A 26,517-nucleotide genomic window follows, 5' to 3' on the forward strand; every position below is an offset into this window, starting at 1 on the left:
TCCAGGCAGTTAGCCACCGACCTTCAGGCCCTTTCCTTACCTCCCACCTCACTCTCTCTCTAAATACCCCATCTGACACTACCTCCACCACAACCCGCCTACCTGTGCAAAATAGCATTGGCACCACGTAGGGGTATAGGTGTGTGTGTGTGTGTGTGTGTGTGTGTGTGTGTGTGTGTGTGTGTGTGTGTGTGTAGGGGGCAGGGGAGGGGGGGGGGGGTTATGCTAATAATCTGAAGCTGAACAAGATATGATTATGCAGTTCAGCAAGGACAGAATCAAATACCTTTCAGGGAAGATCAGTAGCTTTCTTTGGTCTGGGATGTGTGTATGCTACATTCTCTGTTCTTAAATGTTTAATTGTTCCCTCTGTCGTCATGTATCTAAAGTAGGAATGGGGAACCTGCATGATACTCACCTAACTATGTCCTGTGACTTGTAAATCACCCAAATAAATGTCCTTTATGCTGAAATATACATATTTATTTATTCTAAGGGTTCATATATGGTTAAGCAAATGCATCACAATTGTTTCTATAACATTTTATTATAAAAAAGAGAGATACACTGATAATGATGATCCCAATATACATATGTAGTCTACATGTCCAAATCCTGTCCCTTTAACCACAGATAAATATTCGCACTTGCGCAGAGCTTGTGTTTTAGTTCAATACATATATGTACATACTCTGTTACAAAATAATATTTACAGAATCTGTGAAATACAGATTCATCTTCTACTGAGTTCCAAGAAGCAACTGATTTGAGAAAACGTTCTGTGATTGTAGGAAAGCACTTTTGGATGGATACATATATACATATATATATATATATTTATATAAATAACACTAACACACGACTGTAACAGCAAAGTTTAAAATTTGTATCCAACCAAAAGCTGCTTCTTGTTACTACCACATATATAAGATGTGGGTACTTAATAGGTGTCCATTTGAATTAAATGTTGATTGTGTCTTCCTAGTGCATACACACGTTGTCATGAAACAAAGCCACAGATACACAAAAAATGAAAAAAAGGTGGCAAACTTTTAAGTGAGCAACAATTCATTTTTTTTTTCAAAATTAGTAAATGGTATACTTTTATATTATACACATGTTGATAACTTTCCTTCATATAAGAAATTAGATTTATGTATAAAATATGAGTTAACAAAATTTAACAATACAATATTTGAAGAATAATTAAAGTATTTTTGAAATGTTGAAAAATATGAGTATATAACAATTATGAATTATAATAACAAGGTACACAAAACTGGTGTGAGCATTACTTTTATGATACGCTGCCAACAAATACATTGCCTTTAAATCCAGTTAAAACGATGCACAAAAATATACTTTTATCATATTAGCAACAATACAAACTTGAACATGACTGGCCACAGCTCATATCTCAAGAACATTTTGTTCTTAGTTATGATCCAGGTAACTTTAACTGTAACCATGCACCAGTTGACATGATTCCTGTAACAGCAGTTGGATAAAACTAAATTTTAAGTTTTTGTTTTTATTTGGCCCCTGGTGACAGAAGCATTATTTCCATGTGACAGTGCTTTACAGCGCTCTCTTCATTACACTGGGATAGAATAAGGCTGGTTTCTCTGGACATAAATGTATGTGGGAAAGAGGAGAAGAGAAGTAGGCACATGAAAGAGAAGGTTGTTCATTTTACATATCAATTTTCTGAGAAATTTAAAATCATCTTGAGCTTGCATTTTTAATTGTAGAGTTTAGAATGAGTATGTCCTAAGGATTCACTGAGAACAAACTCTCAGTTGCTGCCGGTCCGATATTCAGGCATGACGCTGACAGAGAAACTTAATAATTCATTTTCTACTATAAGGCAATCTATACATACAGGGCAGCCTATACATACATATGAACAAATTTTCTGTTCCAGGTAAATGTGGCAAACTATCTAAAGTATAAAAACTCTTTTTTTCTATTTTATAATCTGCCAAATATTCAGACTGTGTGTCCCCTTATAATATGAAAATAACTGTTCATTAACATCTCAGGTAGGTTTAAGGCAATAAGTGTATTAGATTTTCACCCTTATTTTCATCATGTATAGCACACATGCATTATTCTCGACAAACAACAAACACAGAATCTTGTGTATAGGCCTTTATACATTACCCAGGAAACTTTATTACACCAATCAAATATCATTAAACTGCAATAATAAAAATGTATACTCTATATATAACAAGAAATATGTAGCTTCATGTTTTGCATAAAAGCAGAAACTTCCCAAGAATGCACATTTGTTTTTCCAAAAATAAAAATAAAAATAAAAATTACCTTCTGACACTACATATGGAAATATTTCATGGACTGCAGGTTACAATGTGCTATCAGTGTACATTGGCAAGTGAACACACATTTTTCACAGTGAAGGACAAATCACAATATAAGTTATTGTAGTACACATTGGCAGTGTTCAATGAAATGGAAAAGATAAAAGGAAAATGGAGCCACTTCTGAAAGATAAATAGTGGACTATCATGAGATTATATTTAGTAACCATTCAAAAATCCTCTATTTAGATCATCCAAGATATCAAACGCTGCTGTGGTTCCAGCCACAAAATATAATGAAATTATCAACAGATGGCATGGCATCATTTTCCTTATATCCAGAATGGCTTCACATGAAGTGTCCCGAAAGATATTTGATGATGAATCCATCGAGAATGCCACAGGAAATCGGGCAGCTGAACAACACGTTACTAAGACTACTCTTTCAGCTTTGCTGCAGTTTTGTGCTCGCAGGTTTATCAGAGGAGGCGTACCGCAGAAATGGCTCCGACCTCCCTGCCGTATGCAGGGCCGGGAGTGTGTTGCAAATGCATACAGTTCCTGCATTTGTGCTCTACATTCTACAGTGGAGTACTATGACATATTGGCCACCTGCAAAAGGCAAAAAGAAACTTGTCAAAATGTGTTTCACCTCACAACTCTCCCTCCCCCCCCCCCCCCCCCACAAACACACACATGGAACAATAATCTGTGGCATAGAGCATGGTTATCCTTAAACTCACTCAGTCTTGTAATTAGAGATATGTGGAATGAGGAATATCAAAGCACATCCAATTACAAACAATCCCTAGTGCTGATGTCTACTGGTATGCAGAACATCAATAGTCTGCAAGACTCAAGAACCACGCCTTCAACAACAGCTGCTACAGGAAACATTTACTTTGGATGGGCTCAGTAGCATATCCATTACGTAACTCTGGTACAGAAGATGATGCAGACCACATCTTCTTTGACTGATGGAACAGATACAATGATACACATCAATATAATGTTGCCCTCTGCCAGTTTCTATGACCTGCTATACTTGAAAGACTTTGTAGTACACTTCTGTTACATTCATTTTGAAGTTGGCACTGTATTTTATCTTTTTTGAAACATTGATAAAAATTCAATAAAAAATGCATGTGGAAGCTGAGGAGGAGGGGGGGGGGGGTGAAACTGTCTGTATGTGTATATGAAAGAAGTAATACATGTGATCTAGTCTAGATGGACTTAGTTTATAAGCATAGGTGAATAGGAGCATCATCATGTAATTACTGAAAATGTCTAATATAATTTCCTAAGCTTTGGCAAGCTTAGGAAATGTGCATTTGTCTAACCTGTTTTTAAAAACTACTGCATTTAATTTGTCACTAATTCTTCTGCTGAATTTCTTTTGGAACAACATTTCCAGACACTTTTCTGCATTAAATGAAAAGGTGCTCCTGCCTCAGGTGTGTACATCCAACACCTTTGCTTGTTTATATAAGTGATTAATCTGTCATCCTTATTGGCATGAGGTTGTTAAACATCAAACAATGGAAATTCCAGGTAGCAATATCAACAATGTAGGAAAAGATAGATTGCTACTCATCGTAAAGAAGACATTTCAAATTGCAGACGGACACGATTAAAAGATACTCACATACAGCTTTCAGCCACAGCCTTCATCAGTAAAGAGAGAATCACAAACATACACACACACACACACACACACACACACACACACACACACACACACACACACACACACACACAACCACCAACTCCAGCATCCAGCATCTCAAGCCAGAATGCATTCAGGCCTGAGATGCTCGAGTTGGCGGTTGTGTGTGTGTGTGTGTGTGTGCGTGTGTGTGTGTGTGTGTGTGTGTGTGTGTGTGTGTGTGTGTTGACGTGTCTTCTTCACAGTAAATAGCAATCTATCTTCTCCTAGGTTGTTAAATATTATATTTTTGTTTCATCTGACATATATGGAAACCTTAATAGCTGGGACAGCCAGTGCCTATGGGTGTAGTAGTTACATGACCACATCACCAGTTGCCATTTGCCAGTAGATGGTTGCCTTTGAAGTACTGCCTCAGAGAAAATGATTCCATTCAAGAACATGGAAAGCACAAGAACGCCGTTTAAATTCTGTGCGAGTGGACCGTATGTCTTTATTGTCAGTTATGGTTTCACTCTCTGAATATTTACACCCTTTTAATTCTAAACACAAAGTTTGATCACTCAAAAAATAAATCTTATTTTTACCAAATATGTGGGTTTGCTTGTTCTTTAGGTAAATTAGGAGAATATTGATAATTGAAGGGATAAATAAAATGATAAATATTCTTTCTATTAACTCAAAATGTAAATGGAAACTTTTCACACTGTACCACCACACGTACCAAGTCCCATAAACTCATGACTGATTGCTCTCCATACCAGACTGACACTGGAGACACTGCAATAAGAGGGAGTTAAATAAATATCTGTCTAAAGAATAACAACTTATTTCTCTCTTCAAAAACTAATTTTAATTTCAACATTGAGTCCAAGTAGGGGGAGAAATACTTCTCTCAATGAGTTGGCCTATTTTTAACCTTTCCAAAAATAAAATTGCTAAATGTGTTTCTTTTGATGATGATTTCCCCATCTGAATAGAATTTTTTATCTATGAGACATTTCCACATGTTTGGGAACAAGAAAAAATTGCAGGTAGGCACAATGAGAAAATACAGGGTATAGTGGGAAGGAGAAGCAATTCATAACACAACTCATGCTGTTTTGGAAATACAACTCCAGACGAAGGTGTTGACACAATGTGAAGGTGAAACACCACTTTCTTTTTCATGAAATGGAACTGTGTCTCCTTCAGCTTCTTGTTGAAGAGGTCCAATAAAAAAGGTAGAGTTATCTCTCTTCCTTTCTCTGGCAGCCTTCACATCACAAAACATTATCGTATGTAGTATACAGTCTTACAGGTACTTTACAGTTTATCAGTGACCGGTTTCAGATGGCAAGCATCCATTATCAAGTTTCAAATAGTGATGTAGCTATCACTTTATAACCACAACAAGCTCCGAATTGTCCACATTAATGCAGAATGTGTATCCCACACTGGACTGGCTTACCTTCATACACAGGTGATCAACTGTTGCCATGCTTAGCACATTCTCCAGATATCTCAGCCACTGAACACATCTGGCCATGGATTGCCAAGAGACCGGCATGCCACCCCATGTCAGCCACTATGATGAATCAACTCTGGCACAATGCTGACCTCAAAGATGAGGCACATCTGCCAATCTGAAATCATCATAAGTGTAACAGATGTTGTCCTAATTACTGGCTATGCAAACCAGAATGATTGTGTCGTGTGCTCAAAGGTGCTTTGTATTGATATGAAAGCTGTCATTGGGCACACTTCTCTCTGCTGGACGCCTCCTGATATCGTTTCACTGTCTGTGTAGATACCCATTTTTCTGCAAAAAAAGCCCATTTCTGGACTGAAAGTATGTGCTTTGGCCATATGAACTTGCACGGCTAAGTGGACAACACATCCGTCCACTTGGGTGTTAACCATGTGGGGCCACAGATTCTGCACGGCATCACATTTGACTGAGCGAGGTGGCACAGTGGTTAGCACACTGAGCTCGCATTCAGGAGGATGACGGTTCAAACCCACATCTGGCCATCTTGATTTAGATTTTCCATGATTTCCCTAAACCACTTCAGGCAAATGTCAGGATGGTTACTTCAACAGGGCACGGCTAATTTCCTTCCCGAGTTTGTACTCGGTCTCTAATGACCTTGTTGTTGACGGGATGTTAAAAACTAATCTCTCAAATTTGGAATTCCTAAGCCTGTTTCATAGTTGAATTACATATGTGGGATCCTGATCAAAATGAGTACCAACATCGCTGAATGGAAAACTGCAGTTTGGATATGTCACTATGCTACTACCACTGTCAAATTCTTACAACAGCTGGTCCACGTTTCTCCTCCTCACACAGGCACAACACAATCTTCTTGCAAACCTCTAATATTTGAATGCTATAATGAGACACACACTGTATTACTTTTCCCTACATACATAATGTAGATGGCACTACTCCCCTCCTTTGTGCAACTGTGCACAAATACCAATCATACGCAAATCTGTGTATGAGGTGTGTGAGAAAAGAACTGGGACTGATTTTTTGTCTACCAAAGTTTTTTTTTCTCCAAACAACAGTACTGTTCTCTTCAAAGTAGTTCCTTTCGGCAACTGTACACCGGTGGAGTCGTCGTTCCCAGTCCTGGTAGCAGCACTGAAAGGCTTCAACTGGTAGGGCCTTTAACATGCTGGTCACATTTGAATGTTCTCCATAGTACCAAAAGGACACTTTTAAAACATTTTATCAATTTCAGGAAAAGAAAAAAAATCACAAAGACTCAGATCAGGAGGGGGGGCTGTGGAACAAGAGGAATGCATTTTGAGGTCAAAAATTCTGTGATGGAAATGGCCGTCTGACATGGGGTGTTGTCACACCGCAGCATCCACTTGTCTGCAATTTCTGGTCTCCCTCGATTCACCCTTCCCCTGAGCCTTTCAACATCATCTTTGTAAAATACTTTATCGACAGTGTCTCGGAGGCACAAATTCTTTATGCACGATACACCTACCATCATAAAAGCAAATCAGCATCATTCTGAACTTTGATTTGCTCATTCAAGCTTTTTTCAGCTGAAGAGATATCTCAATTGTCCACTCCTCACTTTGCTGCTTTTTGTCAGGATCATATTCAAAAATCCAGGACTGATCACCTGTGATCACACAACAGATCCACTCGTGGTAATTGGCAGTCTTCTCCAGATCTTCATACACATTTCTTTGGCCATCCTTCTGCTCGGTCAGAAAGATTTGGCACCATTTTGCCACAAACCTTTTGCATATGCAAATCTTCTGTCAAAATTTGATGTATGATGTATGGTGAAAGTTTTTAAATTTAACAGGTCACCCATCATCCTTATTGTTAAATGTCGGTCTGATCTCTCAAGAGCATGCAAAAACTTGTGCTCTCGATAAGGAGTATTCTCCGTAGGCCTGTTCCAGTTGTCATAGGACACACTTGCCAATCCCCCAAGTTTAACACAAAACTAGATTGCATAACATCCCTCTAAATTCTGCTCTTCCATTTTTGTAACACACAATAAAAACTCTTCAAAAATCACTCAATGGCTGTACAGAGCTGAAACTCAGACTGAGCATCTGTGAGGGATGAAGACACTGGTCAGTGTTGTCACTCTTGTTACGTTTCTCACTCTCCTAGTGTGTAGCAGACTTCGAGACAATCTGATGTTTTTTGCATGCTGCATTCACTGTACTGGAATTTTAATGACCGACAGTGTAATTTCACTGCTACATTTGCCCCACAGAATGCTGCTAAGTGTGCACAGAGCTTTTTGCCTCCCTCTATTTGGTCAAAACTGGGCGGACAGGCTAGTAACGAGTACAAAATAGGACTCACTTGCGGCGGTAGCCAGTGCTACTTCATGCGGTTGATGACGAGGCTGGTGACGACGCCAAGTGCCTTCTGGTAGGGTGACTCGCTCAGGCGCGCGGCCAGTCGCTCCGCCTCTGCGCAGTGCTTGCGCGCCAGCATCTGCGTCTGCTCGAGGCCCCGCGACCGGTGCACCAGTTCGAAGGCGCGTTCTACATCACCTGCCTCTTGGAATCTCCGCATTATCATCGGATTCAGCTCCGGGTACTGAAATGTACAAAATGACAGTGTAGGTCGTGCTCTGTGAAAATACAAATGTTATTACAACACCTCTGCTGAGCTTCTTTACAGCTCCTGCGGTTTTAATTACCCCTGCAATCTCTATTGTGATCTTTATTACAATATCTCTTGATTTTTTTCATAAATACTGTGGATGAATATCACACAACTGAAATTCCAGAAGTCATAAAAAGTATATATGAAGAGTCACATATATCTATTTCAGGGAAAAGGAATTGAAATGGCAGAGCACCAGTCTAAGTGTAAGACAAAGGTGTAGAGCATCATTTGCACTTTCTAATATCTACATAAATGAACTATCATTTTACCTTACAATCTTGAAAATCCAGACTGTATGCTGACAATGTTACTTGCAGACAACCTGGTAAATATTGCTAACAATAAGAATACTCTACAAATAACAGGATATCAATCACAAAAAATCTGTGCATCAGACAATTTGCAGATCCCATAAACAAAACAAAGTTAAGAGCATTTTACAGAAAAAATAAAATTATTTTTCTGATAAATTCAAATCTATATTTAATGCAAAAGTAGTAGTGCAAGTATCAAATTTTAAATACTTAAGATGCAAGACATTAAATGAAAACAAAACTGATTTTCAACATGATGTAATAGAAATTTAACTTAATGAGTGGTACTATTAGGCGACCCTTAAAAGGGAAAGTAAGGAAAGAGAAACCTCTCAAATTTTATGACACATAGTTTTACTGCATGGAATTTAAATGTGGGCAACAGTAAATGAGGATATGCTATGGTCAAGAGTGCAAAAATGAGATTTCTCACACATTTAGCAGGATCTGAAAGATCAAAAGGAAACTACATGGAAAATATGAGCAGAATTAGGATTAACGTCTCTACATGAAAATTATACTATACAAATATAAACCAAGAGGACAACATAGGGAGATCCAAAAACCAACGGGAGGACTTAGAGTAATCTCTATACGTAGGCATAACATGCAAAACCAGATATGTGCACAAAACCAAGACGATAGTGATGGTGATACAGCCCCATATCTGAAGACAACAATAATGGTGATGATGGCTGTTTTTATGTGAAATGATAAAATGACATGAGTTGAGAAGGGGATGATTTCCCTAATTTGTCCCATAATTTCAGTACTCCATAAACAGTCATTGTGACTGTTTCTGTCCAAATTACACAAATTGCTCTCACTTCCTATTGTGATATGAATTAATTACAAAGTCTAGAGCTCTCAAAACAGAATTTTCACTAGTCCACACATAGTCCCACTAGGATGTTGAGAAATGTGCTGCAATTTTTGTCACCCAGCCAGTCATTTCCCACCCTGTTCTTTTTACATTCCACTTTAGCTTAAGTCTTAATATGGGCCCTATGGCATTATATAAGAACCATGGCAGATGGGCAATGAAGGGATCAAATTTTTGTATGCAAATCTAGATTTAGGTTTTCTGCAGTCTTCCAAAAACCCTTAAGATGAATGCCAGAATGGTCCCTTTGAAATGGATACTACCAATTTATTTCACTCAGCTGTATAATACTAGGTGTTGGCTTTGACTAATGATATAATCAATGTGTTAACCTCAAGGGCATAATATGCTGCATGTTTTAAAATACAACACACACACACACACACACACACACACACACACACACACATCAGATCTTCAGCTACAGTGGAAACCTATATCCCGTCAGGAAAACTACATACAACCAAAATATTGTTTACTGGAAGGAAATGCAAACATCATTCCTCGCAAAGGAATATGAGAAATACAGGGATGGTATTGATATCATAAAGTGCTCTCCCTCCCTCTCTCTCTCTCTCTCCTTCTTCTGCTTAACAAATTCCTCTAAAATGTTTAGAGAAATTTAAAAACAGCTGATTTTGAGCACCAGTTTGTTACTGTAGATGAGATGTGGATCACTACTTCACCTGAGATATCAAACAACAACAAATACTGGGAGGATGTTTGTGCTCTGAATCAAAAATGGCAAAGAAGATTTCAAATGCTGGAAAAGTTATGGATAATGTTTTTCAGGCTCTTCTTACATTAGCTAATTTAATTTCAAAGTAATACGCATATTTACAATACTAGCAACAATTGGGCAGTAAACAACCTCACCTTTTCACATGCAAAGAGAACTGGAGCAGTAGCGAGCCCCAGGCGCAGATCTGCGGCAGTCGGCTTTCCCATCGCTTCTGTGGAGGAAACAAAGTCTAGAAGGTCATCCACCAGCTGGAACGCCAGACCGAGGTTGCGTCCGTACTGGAAAGCCAGCTCAGCCACTTCTTGGCTCGCGCCCGCCAGCATCGCCATCTGCAATTCATCATTACATGTCAGTGCCAAGCATCTGCTATGATATGAAAGCTGATGGGAATCAGTCATCTGTCCTAAATATGCCTAGAGATAAATTTGTTTTAAGCATTAAACCTTTTAAATTAAATTCTACATTATTTTATTTTACATTTATTAGTCTTTCCTGGCGGTTCATCATCTAGCTAACTAAATAAACCGTCTTTTATAAAGTATGTTTTGAAACTAGTTGTACAAAAATGTTAAATTTAATACGAGTAGTTAGCTGATTAACTGTTTTGCACTGACGTTTTATTTTCAATCATACATTGTTCGAGAAATAACTGAATAACTCTACTGATATCTTCTTTGTGATTTTGGCTCTCCTTCTGTTCTATTAATTATCTTTTCAGTGAACATTACAAAGTCATTTGGCCATGAAGGCTTCATTAATATTTAATGATTATGCAGTTGTCTAGGAGGTGGGATTAAGAGTTCCCCTTCTCTGTTCCTTTTCAATCTTCGATTTGTCTGACTCTTTAACTTCTTTAGCTGCGTACTTTCCCCAATTATTTTGATCAACATCATATAATGGTAATTTGATTTGTTCTTCACAACTCCAGGGCTTTCATGGAAGATTACATCTCCGCCGACAATTGGTTGCTCTCTTCTTTCAACTAGATTCTGTAATGCTCGTCTCCATTCTACCCCACGAGGTACCTCTTGACAGCTTTTTTATTCATTTTCTGTCTTCTTTGAAATGGGGTGTGGGTACAGCATGTAGAACCCATTTTATTCTTGGAACCACTTTATTCTTGGCTTCTTACCAAACCACACATAAAAATGACTAATTCCTTTCACAGATTATCTTGGAGTTAGCTTTAGAATGTACACTGACACTTCAACACATTCAGCTCACATGACTGCTGGGAAATTGGTTTCGTTATTTGATTACTTGGAAATTTTGCCATTTCAACTATACTTCACATCTCCACCATTATGTTGTGGTATGTAGGTGCTGTTAGTCTCTGAGGAACACCTTCTATTTGCATGATGTCCTGATTTCCTTACTACTGAGTTCATTGTTGTCACTTAGTAGCTTTTTGATTAAATGATCCAATATATTTTAATGTCCAAGAAAATGTTTCAACTCATCCTTAACTTCAGATTTTTGCCTTATGAAACAGCAATACTGAAATTTCATGGAGATGTCCTTGAACACGGCCATATGCTTCATCTCTCGAAAAGATTTATTAAAATGTCCACAGACATTCCATTGGAGCTGGTTGTCTTCTTTCTCTGCGCCAATGTCAATTTGCATTGTGTTGATCCTGATGTCCCCATCCTTCTCGATACAGCTGCGATAATGAAATCTCTTCAATGGTGGTCATTTCAGCAATTTATTTGGGCAAAGTGGGTTGAATGTCTGCCTTACACAATTTTCCAAAATGCTCCTGGATTCAATGTAACACTATTTTGTCACCAATATTAAGCCAACATTCTATTGTTCATGACTTGAATTCACTATTGGGATTTCAGTCTGAGCAGCTAACACTGCAAACGAATTTCTAGACAGCTACGGAACAAACCGTACATCCAGCAGCATCATATCCAGCCCACCAATAGCAGATGATAACCAAATATTACCTTTCCTCACTGTCACTAAGGTTCTTTCCCAGCTGCCTTTAAACCACATGGACCAACAAATTTTAGAAAGTCTTTAAAATTATCTGGACAGTTGGTTAGAAGTCTTATAGCACCATTGCCGACCCACCGAGTTGCTGTATCTGCTTCAACTTAATAGGACTCTTCACAGATAGATCTCAGAACACCACTAGCATCTTCACAACTGTCATCCGTTTATATTTATTTTTGGTTCTCCCATCCAAAATCAACTTTTTGCATCCTTCATACAGTGCCCCCCCCCCCCCCCACCCCCTCCCCCCATTTTCATACAGTAATTCCAGACGTCATTTTTCTCATTTCTTTCTTAATGAATTTGCCTCTGTCATATTATTTGTGCTTTTTTCATTTACCATAAATATTTGTTTTTGCGTTTTGTCACTGTTTGAGTTCTTCATAATATTCCTTTCAAGTACACGAAATTGGATTCTTAATTCACTGAATGTTCTCTTTTCATCCTATGTTAGTAATATCCAAATCAACTGAAATATTTTAAACTCACTCGGCAAAGTATACACAGTTTTGCAAAACAGCGTAAGATCTGGCAAAACATTTACATTTTTAGATGCAAGTTCGTAATTCAACTCGTTCCAAAAAATTTTCAGATTTGCTATATGAGTTGAAATATGTTCAGCTGGTAGCCAACTTAAAAAGAAAAACATTGTAAAAATTTTAAACAATCTTTGGATGTGGCTTCAAATTGCTGCTTTAAGGCATTCCATGCATTACTAGCTGTTTGTTTGTCCATTGCCTTTTGATGGACTTCATCATTAACTGCTCTTGTTATCATACTCTTTACATAACTGTTTATCTTATGATACAAACAAAATTGTTCATTGTGTTTTTTTACTTGTATTTCTGTACTTTCTTCTTCCAGTGGCTAGGGCTTCACCAAAATCTCAGTGGACAGGGTACTCTATGTTTAGTTTCCTGTTCACACTCGTTTCAGAAGCCTTGCAGAACCAAAGGCCAGTTGACGGCATACAGGCATATTTCAATATTTCACCAGCTGCAGGGTAGGTAAGTTACTGAAGTCCTTTACAGACTTGCCTTTGCATAAGAGGACAACTGTCTGCTAAACCTTCCCCCCACCCCATTCTTATCTCGGTATCCTCCTCCATGGTATGACATGGACTTCAATTTCTTAGTAATCATCTAAGCTGTTTGGAGTTACTGAAAAACTGTTGTCCATCCCAGCCTTCCAAAGCTCTGTCAAACTCTGAGTCTAGTACTGGAGTTCTTATGTTCTCTGTATCAACACCCACCTCTCCTTGTATCAAATTAGCCGACAGTTCCTACTCTTGTACAGGCTGATAATATATTGCTTCCACTTATTCAATCTTTCTGTTGCATTTAATGGTGGTATCAATTCTGCACTCTTAATTCTGATGTTTCTGCTTATAAATTTTCAGAAAGATATTCTGCCTTTCCTACATGCTGATCATTTTTCTGCCCTCTTCTATTTCTTCTTACTTTTCCAGAAGCCATTTCCATTCATTTCTTTCTGAGCTGTTTACTGGTGGGAAAAGATGCCATGCTTGTTGGTCTAATGGGACAGACAACACCGGTCTAATCGGACAGACAACACCAATTACGTATACAGCTGGTTCAGTGTAAAGATAGACCATATTATGTTTCAAAAATGAACCCATGGAGCAATAACACATTTTTCCCACAATGTTTGGAATCACTGTATATATTAACTTTGCTAGCAACTGTTTGTGAAAACTACATGCAGTTTCCATGCTCCGTCTGGGAAATATTCGGGATGGTGGTTTAACAGGATTGACCATTTGTGGAACACTACACTACTGTGAAATGAAGTCAAGTAAAGCTCACAGTACATAAAAACCACACACTAAGTGTCACCTAGCACATGCTCCACAACTCGAGAGACAGAGTGCCACATACATACCGCTTTGACGGAGTTGGCTATGAGGCTGGCTGTCTTGCGGTAGGTCTTGGTGAGGTAGTGCGCGAAGCGTTCGTTTTCCGTCTCCTTAGAGCCCAGCTGCATGAACTCACCCTGCACCAGGTCAGTCACCACCTGCAAACAGGACTCTCTGTGAGACCAAAGCCAATGTCTTCACGAAAAAGTAATGAATTTGCAACATAAAAAAGTTTTAAAATATGGGAGCATTAAAAAAAGCTTCAATAACCGAAAAATAGTTTAAAATATAAGTGTAAGTAAATCAGAATTTTTAATTCTGAGCAGAACTCAATTTCTTAATTTTATTGCTGATGCAGTGGGGTGGGTCTGCAGCTGTAAGAACTTTTGCACATGGGAGAGGTATCCTGGGCAGAGTATCATCATCATCATCATCATCATCATCAACAATCAATCAGCCAATCTTAACAAGTAGTTGTCCTCTTATCTCAGGGGTTGACAGTTGTGGGTTCTCTGATGGCTACACAGTACTACAGTAACCAAATTTCAGAGTTGGTCAGATATTTTCTGTGTATTTTAGCATAACAGCCCATCATCTCTATTGGTTCATTAGAAATAATTTATTTATGATTCATTCCAGTTGTCACCTCAGCTAACTTCATTTCTATGGAAATACCTTCCTAACAGTGAGACAGCCTGTAATATGCAATCACTAAATAACCCACACATGAGAGCATATCACTGAACTCTTCATCACTAAACTGTTCTGTACTGCTGCATATCACTGTCAATGATCAGTTAACTGCCATAGCAGTATAATGAGACAGAAATTGCAGTACCAAATTTAAGCTTGAGAGGCAAAATTAAAGTGAGCATCACTGCTTTCAAAAACAAGTACTGTTAGAGAACTGAACAATTTTGTTTCTATACAAGATATGCAGAACATACCATGAACAATTTTACTGCTGAGAAGATGTTTTCAGAACAATATAGATACAAAGATATTGGGGGCAACAAATGAAAACAAAATACAGTTACTTTGTAATCAGCCACTGGAGACCACTGGGACCATTTACCAAAATGCTCAGAACGTACTTTTGAGCAACCTCCGAAATTTTGTCAGGTGAATTTGGTTTACTTCATGTGGACCAATTCTCATGTTGCAAACTCTTCCACAATGTCCCCCCCCCCCCAAAAAGTGTAGTTCCCTTTGCAAATCCATATCGACATGTTTAGTGTTGCCAAAAGATCTGATTCTAAATTTTGTATATTTTAGATCTGTTGCAACTGTCACAGGAACAAGGCAGAATTACCATCAGCAGACATCACAAAATCATCACGCACAGTGCAACCCAGGTGTTGCAACTAGAATTAATTTTAAGGAAAGTTTTCTGTAACACTTCTGTATTTTCAAATACTAACCTACAGCAGAATTATTAAAATTTAAAACTTTTTTCCACTATCAGTGATCTAATTGTGTGTTACTGAAGTCAATTAAATTTGTTAAGCTTTTCTCCTATATACACTACTCACCCGGGACTGCTAGTAAAGCTCAACCATTTTGGCAGCACATTATCATTCTCAAGCGTCTTAAATTAAGACAACAATACGGCACTCGAGGTTTATTGTGTGAATGCATGAATGGCATTGCACTAATAACACTTAAAACTTCCAGACTAGCAGGACATGGTCAGTGTTAAAACTTTTTCCTAACATTTCCTCTCTGACTGTGGGAGACATCTACAGAGGTAAAATGCCTAACTGCAGTTAACCATTTTACCTATGAAGATGTCTCCAGTCAGAGAGGAAACATTAGGAGAAAGTTTTATACATCAACCATGGCCTAATAGCACAGAAGTTTTAAGTGATGTCAGTACCAGCTATGAAAGCTTACACTGTATGAGCATCACACTAATATTGTTACTAAATAATGACAAAATGAAAATTACATTTAATTTATTGTGATTTATTATGAAGTTAAATAAATGTCATGTGACTAGGACCACCCATCGGGTAGACCGTTTGCCAGGTGCAAGTCTTTCAATTTGACACCACTTCGGCGACTTGTATGTCGATGTGGACGAAATGATGACAATTAGGACAACGACACCCAGTCCCTGAGTGGAGAAAATCTCTGACCCAGCCGGGAATCAAACCTGGCCCCTTAGGATTGGCATTCTGTTGTGCTGACCACTCAGGTACTGGGGGTGGACATTATTAAGTTGAAGTCCTCTCAGATTCATTCATTTCCCTTATTTAGAAAATTAAACTAATATGCCACCTGGATAGTGGCACACATCGGCATGCTGATTCCGGGTCGAATCTGTGCAGAGGATTAATGGTGAGGGCTGGTGTGCTGACAAGACTGGATGTGATTTTTAGGTGGTTTCCCACATCTGATTAGGTGAAAACTAGGCTGGTAGCCAATCTTCGATTAGAAATGAAAACAAAAAAGGAATAGTGTTTATAGTGTACAGTTCTATGCGCTGGGCTCAGCTACTTTACGTATCTATGAAGCGATATTGAAAAAGTCTCTTCGCAATGCCTCTTCATCATTCTATAGGCAGCTACTGTTTTCGCCCCAAGCCATTCGCACTTCACAGCCGAAAGCTGTCAACAGTGCTGCCAGGTGTCAGGGATTTCCTTAAGCTGACTTAACTGTAGCAGTGTCTTCATAGTAAAGAATTCATGTACAGTGTGGCAGTTTCTCAGCATTTATGGTGTCATATCTCTTGAACTGTGTGTCTTATAGTGATATATTTGAATAGGTACATCCAGCAATATATGTGGATACTTTCTGAGAGGTCTATTGAACGTGGAGTTGCAGCACAGAAGTAATAGTTTTAAAGTCGTGCACAATGCAGCAGTTTTTCATGCATCTCATTGTTTATGATGTCATATCTCCTTCACCATGTCGGGTGGGTAGTTATTACCCACACAGTGATTGTTGCTAGACAATAGGGGATATGTGTACCAAGTTTGGTTGAAATCGGGTCAGTGGGTTAGGAAGACATGAGGAAAATACACAAATCCATTTTTATAATATGTGTGGGTACACTATCTGACCAGAAGTATGCAGACACTCCTATGTGGAACTGACCACGAGAGGTGAACCTGCCATTTTTAAAAGGATCTGGAAATACCGTTTTATCAGTAGAGAACCAGTAGCAGCAGTCTGTCAGGTGAGCTCGGTGATTTCGAACGGAGACTGGTCATTAGGTGTCTGCTGGGTAATAATCCATCAGGGACGATTCGAGCATTCAAAAGCTGGTTAAGTCGACTGCCGGTGATGTGACTGTGAAGCAAAAATGCGAAGGACAACCACACCTAGTTCAAAACCAGGCAGGCCTTATGTGCTGACAGATGGGGCCATCAAGCATTTCGGAGGACGGTCGTAAAAGAAATCGCACGCACTCAGTGGAAGGAATCACTCGTGAGTTCCAAAGTGCTACCAGGAGTCCAGGTAGCACAATGACTGTGGGTAGAGAGCTCCTCTTAAACCACACATTTCTGGAATCAGTGCTATGCAGCATGAGGTGATGTAAAGAGTGACGCCACTGGGCAGTAGGTACCTAGAAACGAGTAATTCGGAGAGACGAATCCCGCTATACCCTGTGGCAATCCGATATGAGCATTTGGATTTGACGACTTCCTGAGGAACGTCACCTGCCATCGAGTGTAGCCCAGAGGAGCTGGTGTTACGGCACGGAAGTGCTTTTTGTGGTTAGTGTGTGTTCCCCTTATTGCAATTAACCAAACTCTAAATGCAGAAGGATATTAACATATTTTAAAGCATTGTGTACTACACACAGTAGGGAAACAGTTCAGAGACTGTGATCGTTTGTATCAATGTGATCACACCCACTGTCCTAAAGCAACATTTGTCAGGTAATGGTTTGTAGACAAAAGCATTCCTGAAATGGCCTGGCCTGCCCAGAGTCCCAACCTGACCCCAATGGATCACCTGGCTCCAGACCCTAGCGTCCAACATCACCACCTTCTCTGCTTTCGGCTTTAGGAGGAATGAGCTGCCATTCCTTCACAGACATTCAGACACCTCACTGAATTCGTCTCCAAAAGATTTCAAGCCATCTTTTCTAGGCAAAGTGTGGACACAGCTCACAACAATTTTCACTAATAGGTGCACAGGTGCTTTTAACTTGGTAGTTGTATTCTGTGTAATCAAATTTGGTATTTTTATTACTTTCAATTATGTGTCCTCAAAAATAATTTATTCGGTTTTTTTTTCACCTACAAGGGCCGATCTTTTTTCCCCACAACGTATAATATAGAGAAAGGAATCACTGTTCGTTTCCTATTAACACTCGAGGCCACGATTGCTTGCTATCGGTGCGTGAAGTAGTGAGGAATGGTTTGTGGCACGTCTAACCAAAGGGGACCTCTCCCTTTCGCTTTACCGCGCACTTTAAGGTGCCCGTAAATGCGTAGCGCATGCCTTACCTCGCTCAACGTCAGGGTGACGTCATCATCCCTGAGACGCGCGATCATCATGGACGCCACCGCCAGGATGAAGTCGCCTGCCATTGCCACCTATAACAGAAAATCACTTAGTATAAATTTAAAGTAATGCAGACAGGAAACTGTTTTGCAAATGTATTGTGCATGGTAGGAAATAGTGACTAGATGGTAGGCACCACCTACTTAGCAAAGGTTTCATCTTGGTGCTCCCTTAAAAGTAGACTGACATCTGCCACAATCATTAATGACTGCAGAAAAATTGCGACTTTAGAAAGACAATCAGTGGAGTTCCACACTACAGAGTTATATGGGAACGTCATTATTAGTACTAACAACAGCAGGTAAGACTGATGCTTCCGTCCTGGAAGAAAATGACTGGAAACAGTGGAGTAAAATCTTGGATAAGAAAAATACAGATTTAGAAAGGGCGTTTGTACACAGATAACTGTGTTTAACAGTCCCCTATATATTCAATTTTTTGTGTTTAACGGTTTGTGACAGAGTTAAATGACATACATTGAGGTAAAAATTATCATCTCCTAAATAATTTAGTCTTTGCAATAGAAATTTTATACTGTTCTACAGAGGCAAACATTAAATTACATCATGAAAAATATACAAAAGCCACAGAAGTCTATCGTGGAAATTAGAAAAGTGTGTGGCTTACATCGCTGTTATTAATTATTTATATTGATTAAATAACTGAGGAATGGGAAATACAATTACATCAAGTAAAAAACTGACAAAACATAGAGTGCGAACATTATTATTTGTAGACGATCAGGAACTGATAGCTAAAAGTGTGGTCGACTGACCAACATCTCTGAAGAAACCTGTTGTTGTTGTGGTCTTCAGTCCTGAGACTGGTTTGATGCAGCTCTCCATGCTACTCTATCCTGTGCAAGCCTCTTCTACTGCAACCTGCATCCTTCTGAATCTGCTTTGTGTACTCATTTCATGGTCTCCTACTACGATTTTTACGCTCCACGTTTTCCTTCAATACTAAAATGGCATCAGAACGCGTCCTACCAACTGATCCCTTTAGTCAAGTTGTGCCACAAATTCCCTTTCTTCCCAATTCTGTTCAGTGCCTCATTAATTACCTGGTCTACCTATGTAATCTTCAGCATTCTTCTGTAGCACCACATTTCATTTCATAAGCTTCTATTATCTTCTTGTTTAAACTATTTATCATCCATGTTTAACTTCCATACATGGCTACAGTCCGTACAAATACTTTCAAAAATGATTCCCTGGCAGTTAAATATATACTCGATGTTAACAAATTTCTCTTCCTCAGAAACGCTTTCCTTGCCATAGCCAGTTTACGTTTTACATCCTCTCTGTTTCGATCATCATCAGTTATTTTGCTTCCCAAATAGCAAAAGTAGTCATCTACTATTATAATTATCTCGTTTCCTAATCATATATATGCTGAGTTACAGGATTTTAATTCGAAAATTACTGTAAAATTTAATTTCTGCAGCTTATTTATCACAAAATGTCCCACGGACGTGCCCGCGCCACAGGAGCAGCCGAAGGCTCTATAAATCCCAAATACGGTCCTGAGCGCGGGGAGTTCGAGTGCTAGTGCAGGCTCTCAGCTCGCTGCCTTCTACCTCACTCACTCACTCTCTCTCTCTCTCTCTCTCTCTCTCTCTCTCTCTCTCTCTCTGTGTGTGTGTGTGTGTGTGTGTGTGTGTGTGTGTGTGTGAGAGAGAGAGAGAGAGGGGGGGGGGGGTCTCCAAACACGCGCTGGTCCTCTCGTCGCTCCCATGCGATGGCGAATGGAGGCGCCGTGAAAAATCTGTAAATAAATCGTAATTCCCCACCGGCACACGTGGCGCGGACATCCGCCTCGGCAGAGAGAGTGTGTGCTCTGTGTTTAGTGGATTGGATGGTCCGCCTATTGACTCAGGTGGCGCAAGGCGCGCCTTCCACGTTCCACGAGACCAGAATTACCAACTGACCGCCTGGCTCATTACGCAGGCTCCGTCAGACGTTGGAGGCGCGGCGTTTGCCTTCGTGGTGGACTTCCATCTCTTACGTGGCCGGTATATGTCCCCTGTCTGTTCGAACCGCAACATGCCTTATCAAGTATCCTCTCTTTTCGCGTCGCTGCTAATGAATCGTGGACTGCGGGAAAACTAGAAAATAAGAGAATCGGAGCGTTTGAGATGTGGTGTTATACTAGGATGTTGAAAATTAGGTGGACTGGTAAGATACGGAACGAGGTTTTCCGCAGAATTAGCGAGAAGATGAGAATACGGAAAACACCGACAAAAAGGAGGAACAGGATAACCGAACGTGTTTAGACATCAATGGAGAATAAACCTTGTATAATGCCAGCCATTCGTGGTTGCGAAACTTCAACAAATGTCGACCGATGATTCCGAGACAAAACAAAAGCCGGCCGCGGTGGCCGAGCGGTTCTAGGCGCTTCACTCCGGAACCGCGCGACTGCTACGGTCGCAGGTTCGAATCCTGCCTCGGGCACGGATGTGTGTGATGTCCTTAGGTTAGTTAGGTTCAAGTAGTTCAAAGTTCTAGGGGACTGATGACCTCAGATGTTAAGTCCCATAGTGCTCAGACCCTTTTGAACTGTTTTTTGAGAAAGTGGAGTTTAGCCAACAAATATTTGAGGACGTTCGCTGCAAGTTGCTACTCTGAGATGAAGAGGTTGGCACAGGAGAGGAATTCGTGACGATCTGCATCAAACCAGGCAGAAGAATGTTTTGCAGTTTAAAATCTGGTTTCGAATCCTCTGCCTTGCCATTATATAAGAAAGCGACTAATTTCTCGTCCCTCCTTTCTCTGTCCTTCGCTTTCCTCAGAGGAGGACCTGACATTGTGAAGTCCACGTGCAGCAGCGGCTGACCCTGGAGCCGGGCGACACGTGCTGAGGCTGCTGTTTGCTGGCCACGCCGCTGTTTGCCCTGGCCACAGGTGCCCCGTCCAGGCGGGACTCGACCGGTATGTTGTGGGCAACAGCCGGATATATAGGCGGCTGCCGTGAAACGCACGCCTCAGTCTCTGCTTCTAGTTGCCGATCTCGAGACCAAACGGTACTGGATTGAGGACGTAGAAAAAAGTTTCCCAAATCATGACAAGCGAACCTCGTTCAGCGAAAAAAAAAAAAAAAAAAAAACGCTAGGAAACACACCCAGACGCACCATATAATGTAACGTTTTCAAAACCCCATAATTACCACCCATTTAGACGCCGAAGTTCGAAATTTAGCTGAAGTTTTGTCTCAAGTACAGATAGTGTTGAGGATCAGTGAATAAAGTTCAAAACCATGATACAATATGCATTAGATGAGTACGTGCCAAGCAAGATCGTAAGAGATGGAAAAGAGCCACCGTGGTACAACAACCGAGTTAGAAAACTGCTGCGGAATCAAAGGGAACTTCACAGCAAACATAAATATAGCCAAAGCCTTGCAGACAAACAAAAACTACGCGAAGCGAAATGTACCGTGAGGAGGGCTATGCGAGAGGCGCTCAACGAATTCGAAAATAAAGTTCTAGGTACTGTCTTGGACGAAAATCATAAGAAATTTTGGTCTTATGTCAAAGCGGAAGGTGGATCAAAACAAAATGCCCAGACACTCTGTGACCAAATTGGTACTGAAACAGAGGATGACAGACTAAAGGCCGAAATACTAAATGTCTTTTTCCCAAAGCTGTTTCACAGAGGAAGACTGCACTGTAGTTCCTTCTCTAGATTGTCGCACAGATGACGAAATGGTAGATATCGAAATAGACGACAGAGGGATAGAGAAACAATTAAAATCGCTCAAAAGAGGAAAGGCCGCTGGACCTGATGGGATACCAGTTCGATTTTACACAGAGTACGCGAAGGAACTTTCCCCCCTTCTTGCAGCGGTGTACCGTAGCTCTCTAGAAGAGCGTAGCGTTCCAAAGGATTGGAAAAGGGCACAGGTCATCCCCGTTTTCAAGAAGGGACGTCGAACAGATGTGCAGAACTATAGACCTATATCTCTAACGTCGATCAGTTGTCGAATTTTGGAACACGTATTATGTTCGAGTAGAATGACTTTTCTGGAGACTAGAAATCTACTCTGTAGGAATCAGCATGGGTTTCGAAAAGACTATCATGTGAAACCCAGCTCGCGCTATTCGTCCACGAGACTCAGAGGGCCATAAACACGGGTTCCCTGGTAGATGCCGTGTTTCTTGACTTCCGCAAGGCATTCGATACAGTTCTCCACAGTCGTTCAATGAACAAAGTAAAAGCATATGGACTATCAGACCAATTGTGTGATTGAATTGAAGAGTTCCTTGACAAAAGAACGCAGCATGTCATTCTCAATGGAGAGAAGTCTTCCGAAGTAAGAGTGATTTCAGGTGTGCCGCAGGGGAGTGTCGTAGGACCGCTGCTATTCACAATATTCATAAATTACCTTGTGGATAACATCGGAAGTTCACTGAGGCTTTTTGCGGATGATGCTGTGGTATATCGAAACGTTGTAAAAATGGAAAATTGTACTGAAATGCAGGAGGATCAGCAGCGAATTGACCCATGGTGCAGAGAATGGCAATTGAATCTCAATGTAGACAAGTGTAATGTGCTGCGAATACATAGAATAAAAGGTCCCTTATCATTTAGCTACAATATAGCAGGTCAGCAGCTGAAAGCAGTTAATTCCATAAATTATCTCGGAGTCCGCATTAGGAGTGATTTAAAATGGAATGATCATATAAAGTTGATCGTCGGTAAAGCAGATGTCAGACTGAGATTTATTGGAAGAATCCTAAGGAAATGCAATCCGAAAACAAAGGAAGTAGGTTACAGTAAACTTGTTCGCCCATTGCTTGAATGCTGCTCACCGGTGTGGGATCCGTACCAGATAGGGTTTATAGAAGAGAGAGAGAAGATCCAACGGAGAGCAGCGCGCTTCGTTACAGGATCATTTAGTAATCGCGAAAGCGTTACGGAGATGATAGATAAACTCCAGTGGAAGACTCTGCAGGAGACACGCTCAGTAGCTCGGTACGGGCTTTTGTTGAAGTTTTGAGAACATACCTTCACCGAGGAGCCAAGCAGTATATTGCTCCCTCCTACGTATATCTCGCGAAGAGACCATGAGGATAACATCAGAGAGATTAGAGCCCACACAGAGGCATACCGACAATCCTTCTTTCCACGAACAATACGAGACTGGAATAGAAGGGAGAACCTATAGAGGTACTCAAGGTACCCTCCGCCACACACCGTCAGGTGGCTTGCGGAGTGTAGATGTAGATGTAGAAGGCTGCGCACAACCTTCCTCTGTAACGGTACCAAAGAGCTGCGCTCTGCGGCGTCAAACTCGGGCTCCACGACGTTTCAAACAGCAAGGTGTCGACACATGGAGCAAAAGAAGTTCATCTTACGTGTAAGGCCACACTGGAACCAAAGTCCACCACAATTCTGCCCACCGCAGCTGTGGACGTGCCACACGATGGGGAGGTAGTCACACCCCCTTTTACCACATTTCTCCCCTTGTTCTGACGCCTCTGCGATGGAAGAAACATACCGCCGTTTGAGTCTCGTACGGATTCCCGTACGGAGGACATAGTGATAAGACATCCCTGGGGTTGTGAAGCAGCTGAATGGGTTGAAAATAAATAAATCACCAGGTCCTGATGGGATTCAAATTCGGTTTTACAGACAGTACTCTACTGCATTGGCTCCTTACTTAGCTTGCATTTATCGCGAATCTCTTGCCCAACGTAAAGTCCCGAGCGACTGGAAAAAAGCGCAGGTGACGCCTGTATATAAGAAGGGTACAAGGACGGATCCTCAAAATTACAGACCAATATTCTTAACATCGGTTTGTTGCAGGATTCTCGAACACATTCTCAGTTCGAATATAATGATTTTCCTTGAGACGGAGAAGTTGCTGTCCATGCATCAGCACGGCTTTTAGAAAGCATCGCTCCTGCGAAACGCAACTCGCCCTTTTTTCACATGATATCTTGCGAACCATGGATGAAGGGTATCAGACGGATGCCATATTCCTTGACTTCCGGAAAGCGGTTGACTCGGTGTCCCACTGCAGACTCCTAACTAAGGTACGAGCATATGGGATTGGTTCCCAAGTATGTGAGTGGCTCGAAGACTTCTTAAGTAATAGAACACAGTACGTTGTCCTCGATGGTGAGTGTATCATCTGGAGTGCCCCAGGGAAGTGTGGTAGGTCCGCTGTTATTTTCTATCTACATAAATGATCTTTTGGATAGCGTGGATAGCAATGTGCGGCTGTTTGTTGATGATGCTGTGGTGTACGGGAAGGTGTTGTCGTTGAGTGACTGAAGGGGGATACAAGATGACTTGGACAGGATTTGTGATTGGTGTAAGGAATGGCAGCTAACTCTAAATATAGATAAATGTAAATTAATGCAGATGAATAGGAAAAAGAATCCCGTAATGTTTGAATACTCCATTAGTAGTGTTTGAATACTCCATTAGTAGTGTAGCGCTTGACACAGTCACGTCGATTAAATATTTGGGCGTAACATTGCAGAGCGATATGAAGTGGAACAAGCATGTAATGGCAGTTGTGGGGAAGGCGGATAGTCGTCTTCGGTTCATTGGTAGAATTTTGGGAAGATGTGATTCATCTGTAAAGGAGACCGCTTATAAACACTAATACGACCTATTCTTGAGTACTGCTCGAGCGTTTGGGATCCCTATCAGGTCGGACTGAGGGAGGACATAGAAGCAATTCAGAGGCGGGCTGCTAGATTTGTTACTGGTAGGTTTGATCATCACGCGAGTGTTACGGAAATGCTTCAAGAACTCGGGTGGGAGTCTCTAGGGGAAAGGAGGCGTTCTTTTCGTGAATCGCTACTGAGGAAATTTAGAGAACCAGCATTTGAGGCGGACTGCAGTACAATTTTACTGCCGCCAATTTACATTTCGCGGAAAGACCACAAAGATAAGAGACATTAGGGCTCGTACAGAGGCATATAGGCAGTCATTTTTCCCTCGTTCTGTTTGGGAGTGTAACAGGGAGAGAAGATGCTAGTTGTGGTACGAGGTACCCTCCGCCACGCACCGTATGGTGGATTGCGGAGTACGGATGTAGATGTAGATGTAGAAGATAGAACCGCGACGCCCAGTGCTGGCGCGTTTTTATTGTGAGAGGGCGAGGAAAACATTCCAGACACACCGCGGTTCAGAATCGTCACGAGAAGGTCGTAGGGGGTGGCAGAAAAGGCATCAATGAACCCACCCCTTTCCCTTGGGCATCAATTCCCGCACATTTCGCTGACGAAAACGACAGCTGTGCGGTGAGCACCGGGAATGCGTTCATCACAACCTTTAACACTGTTGACAACTTCGGTCGTTTTAAACCTCTTCTAACAAGAGAACCTCCCCACCGCACCCCCCTTAGATTTAGTTATAAGTTGGCACAGTGGATAGCCCTTAAAAACTGAATACAGATCATTCGAGAAAACTGGAAAAAGTTGTGTGGAACCATGAAAAAAATAAGCAAAATGTACAAACTGAGTAGTCCATGCGCAAGATAGGCAACATCACGGATAGTGTGAGCTCAGGAGCGCCGTGGTCCCGTGGTTAGCCTGAACAGCTGCGAAACGAGAGGTCCTTGGTTCAAGCCTTCCCTCGAGTGAACAGAGTAATTTTTTTTATTTTCAGACAATTATCAAAGGTCAGGCACTCACACATAATCAACTTCGCTCTCCAAAATTCCAGGACATGTTCAGATTTGCTTGGATATATGCAAGATTTGACGGTCTACACACGGAAAAATTTCAAAACGTTACAAACATATGTTTTGACAGAGCACAGGGAAAACTGTGCGATTGTGAAACTGTTGCAGCCGGCCGGGGTGGCCGAGCGGTTCTAGGCGCTACAGTCTGGAACCGCGCGACCACTACGGTCGCAGGTTCGAATCCTGCCTCGGGCATGGATGTGTGCGATGTCCTTAGGTTAGTTAGGTTTAAGTAGTTCTAAGTTCTAGGGGGCTGATGACCTCAGAAGTTAAGTCCCATAGTGCTCAGAGCCATTTGAACCATTTTGTTGCATTCATTTGTTGCAGTTTACGTGACAAACTCTTATG

At 40.9% G+C, this 26,517-nt stretch overlaps 1 protein-coding gene across 2 annotated transcripts in view; it reads right to left on the reverse strand.

Moving 5' to 3' along the window:
* Nucleotides 1-528: 528 nt before the first annotated feature.
* LOC124552582 (all trans-polyprenyl-diphosphate synthase PDSS1) overlaps nucleotides 529-26,517 on the reverse strand; it is a 737,622-nt gene continuing 711,633 nt past the window's right edge. For both annotated transcript variants that reach the window (XM_047126903.1, XM_047126904.1), the window contains 5 exons: nucleotides 18,408-18,497; nucleotides 13,974-14,105; nucleotides 10,205-10,399; nucleotides 7,820-8,059; nucleotides 529-2,936 (listed from right to left, as the gene is read on the reverse strand). In XM_047126903.1, the coding sequence (XP_046982859.1) occupies nucleotides 7,838-8,059; nucleotides 10,205-10,399; nucleotides 13,974-14,105; nucleotides 18,408-18,497 (639 nt within the window). In that variant the 3' untranslated portion in view covers nucleotides 529-2,936; nucleotides 7,820-7,837. The remainder of the gene's footprint in view (nucleotides 2,937-7,819; nucleotides 8,060-10,204; nucleotides 10,400-13,973; nucleotides 14,106-18,407; nucleotides 18,498-26,517) is intronic.

Source organism: Schistocerca americana, chromosome 10 (assembly GCF_021461395.2).
Source record: "Schistocerca americana isolate TAMUIC-IGC-003095 chromosome 10, iqSchAmer2.1, whole genome shotgun sequence".
In the NCBI taxonomy this organism is placed as follows: Eukaryota; Metazoa; Arthropoda; class Insecta; order Orthoptera; family Acrididae; genus Schistocerca; species Schistocerca americana.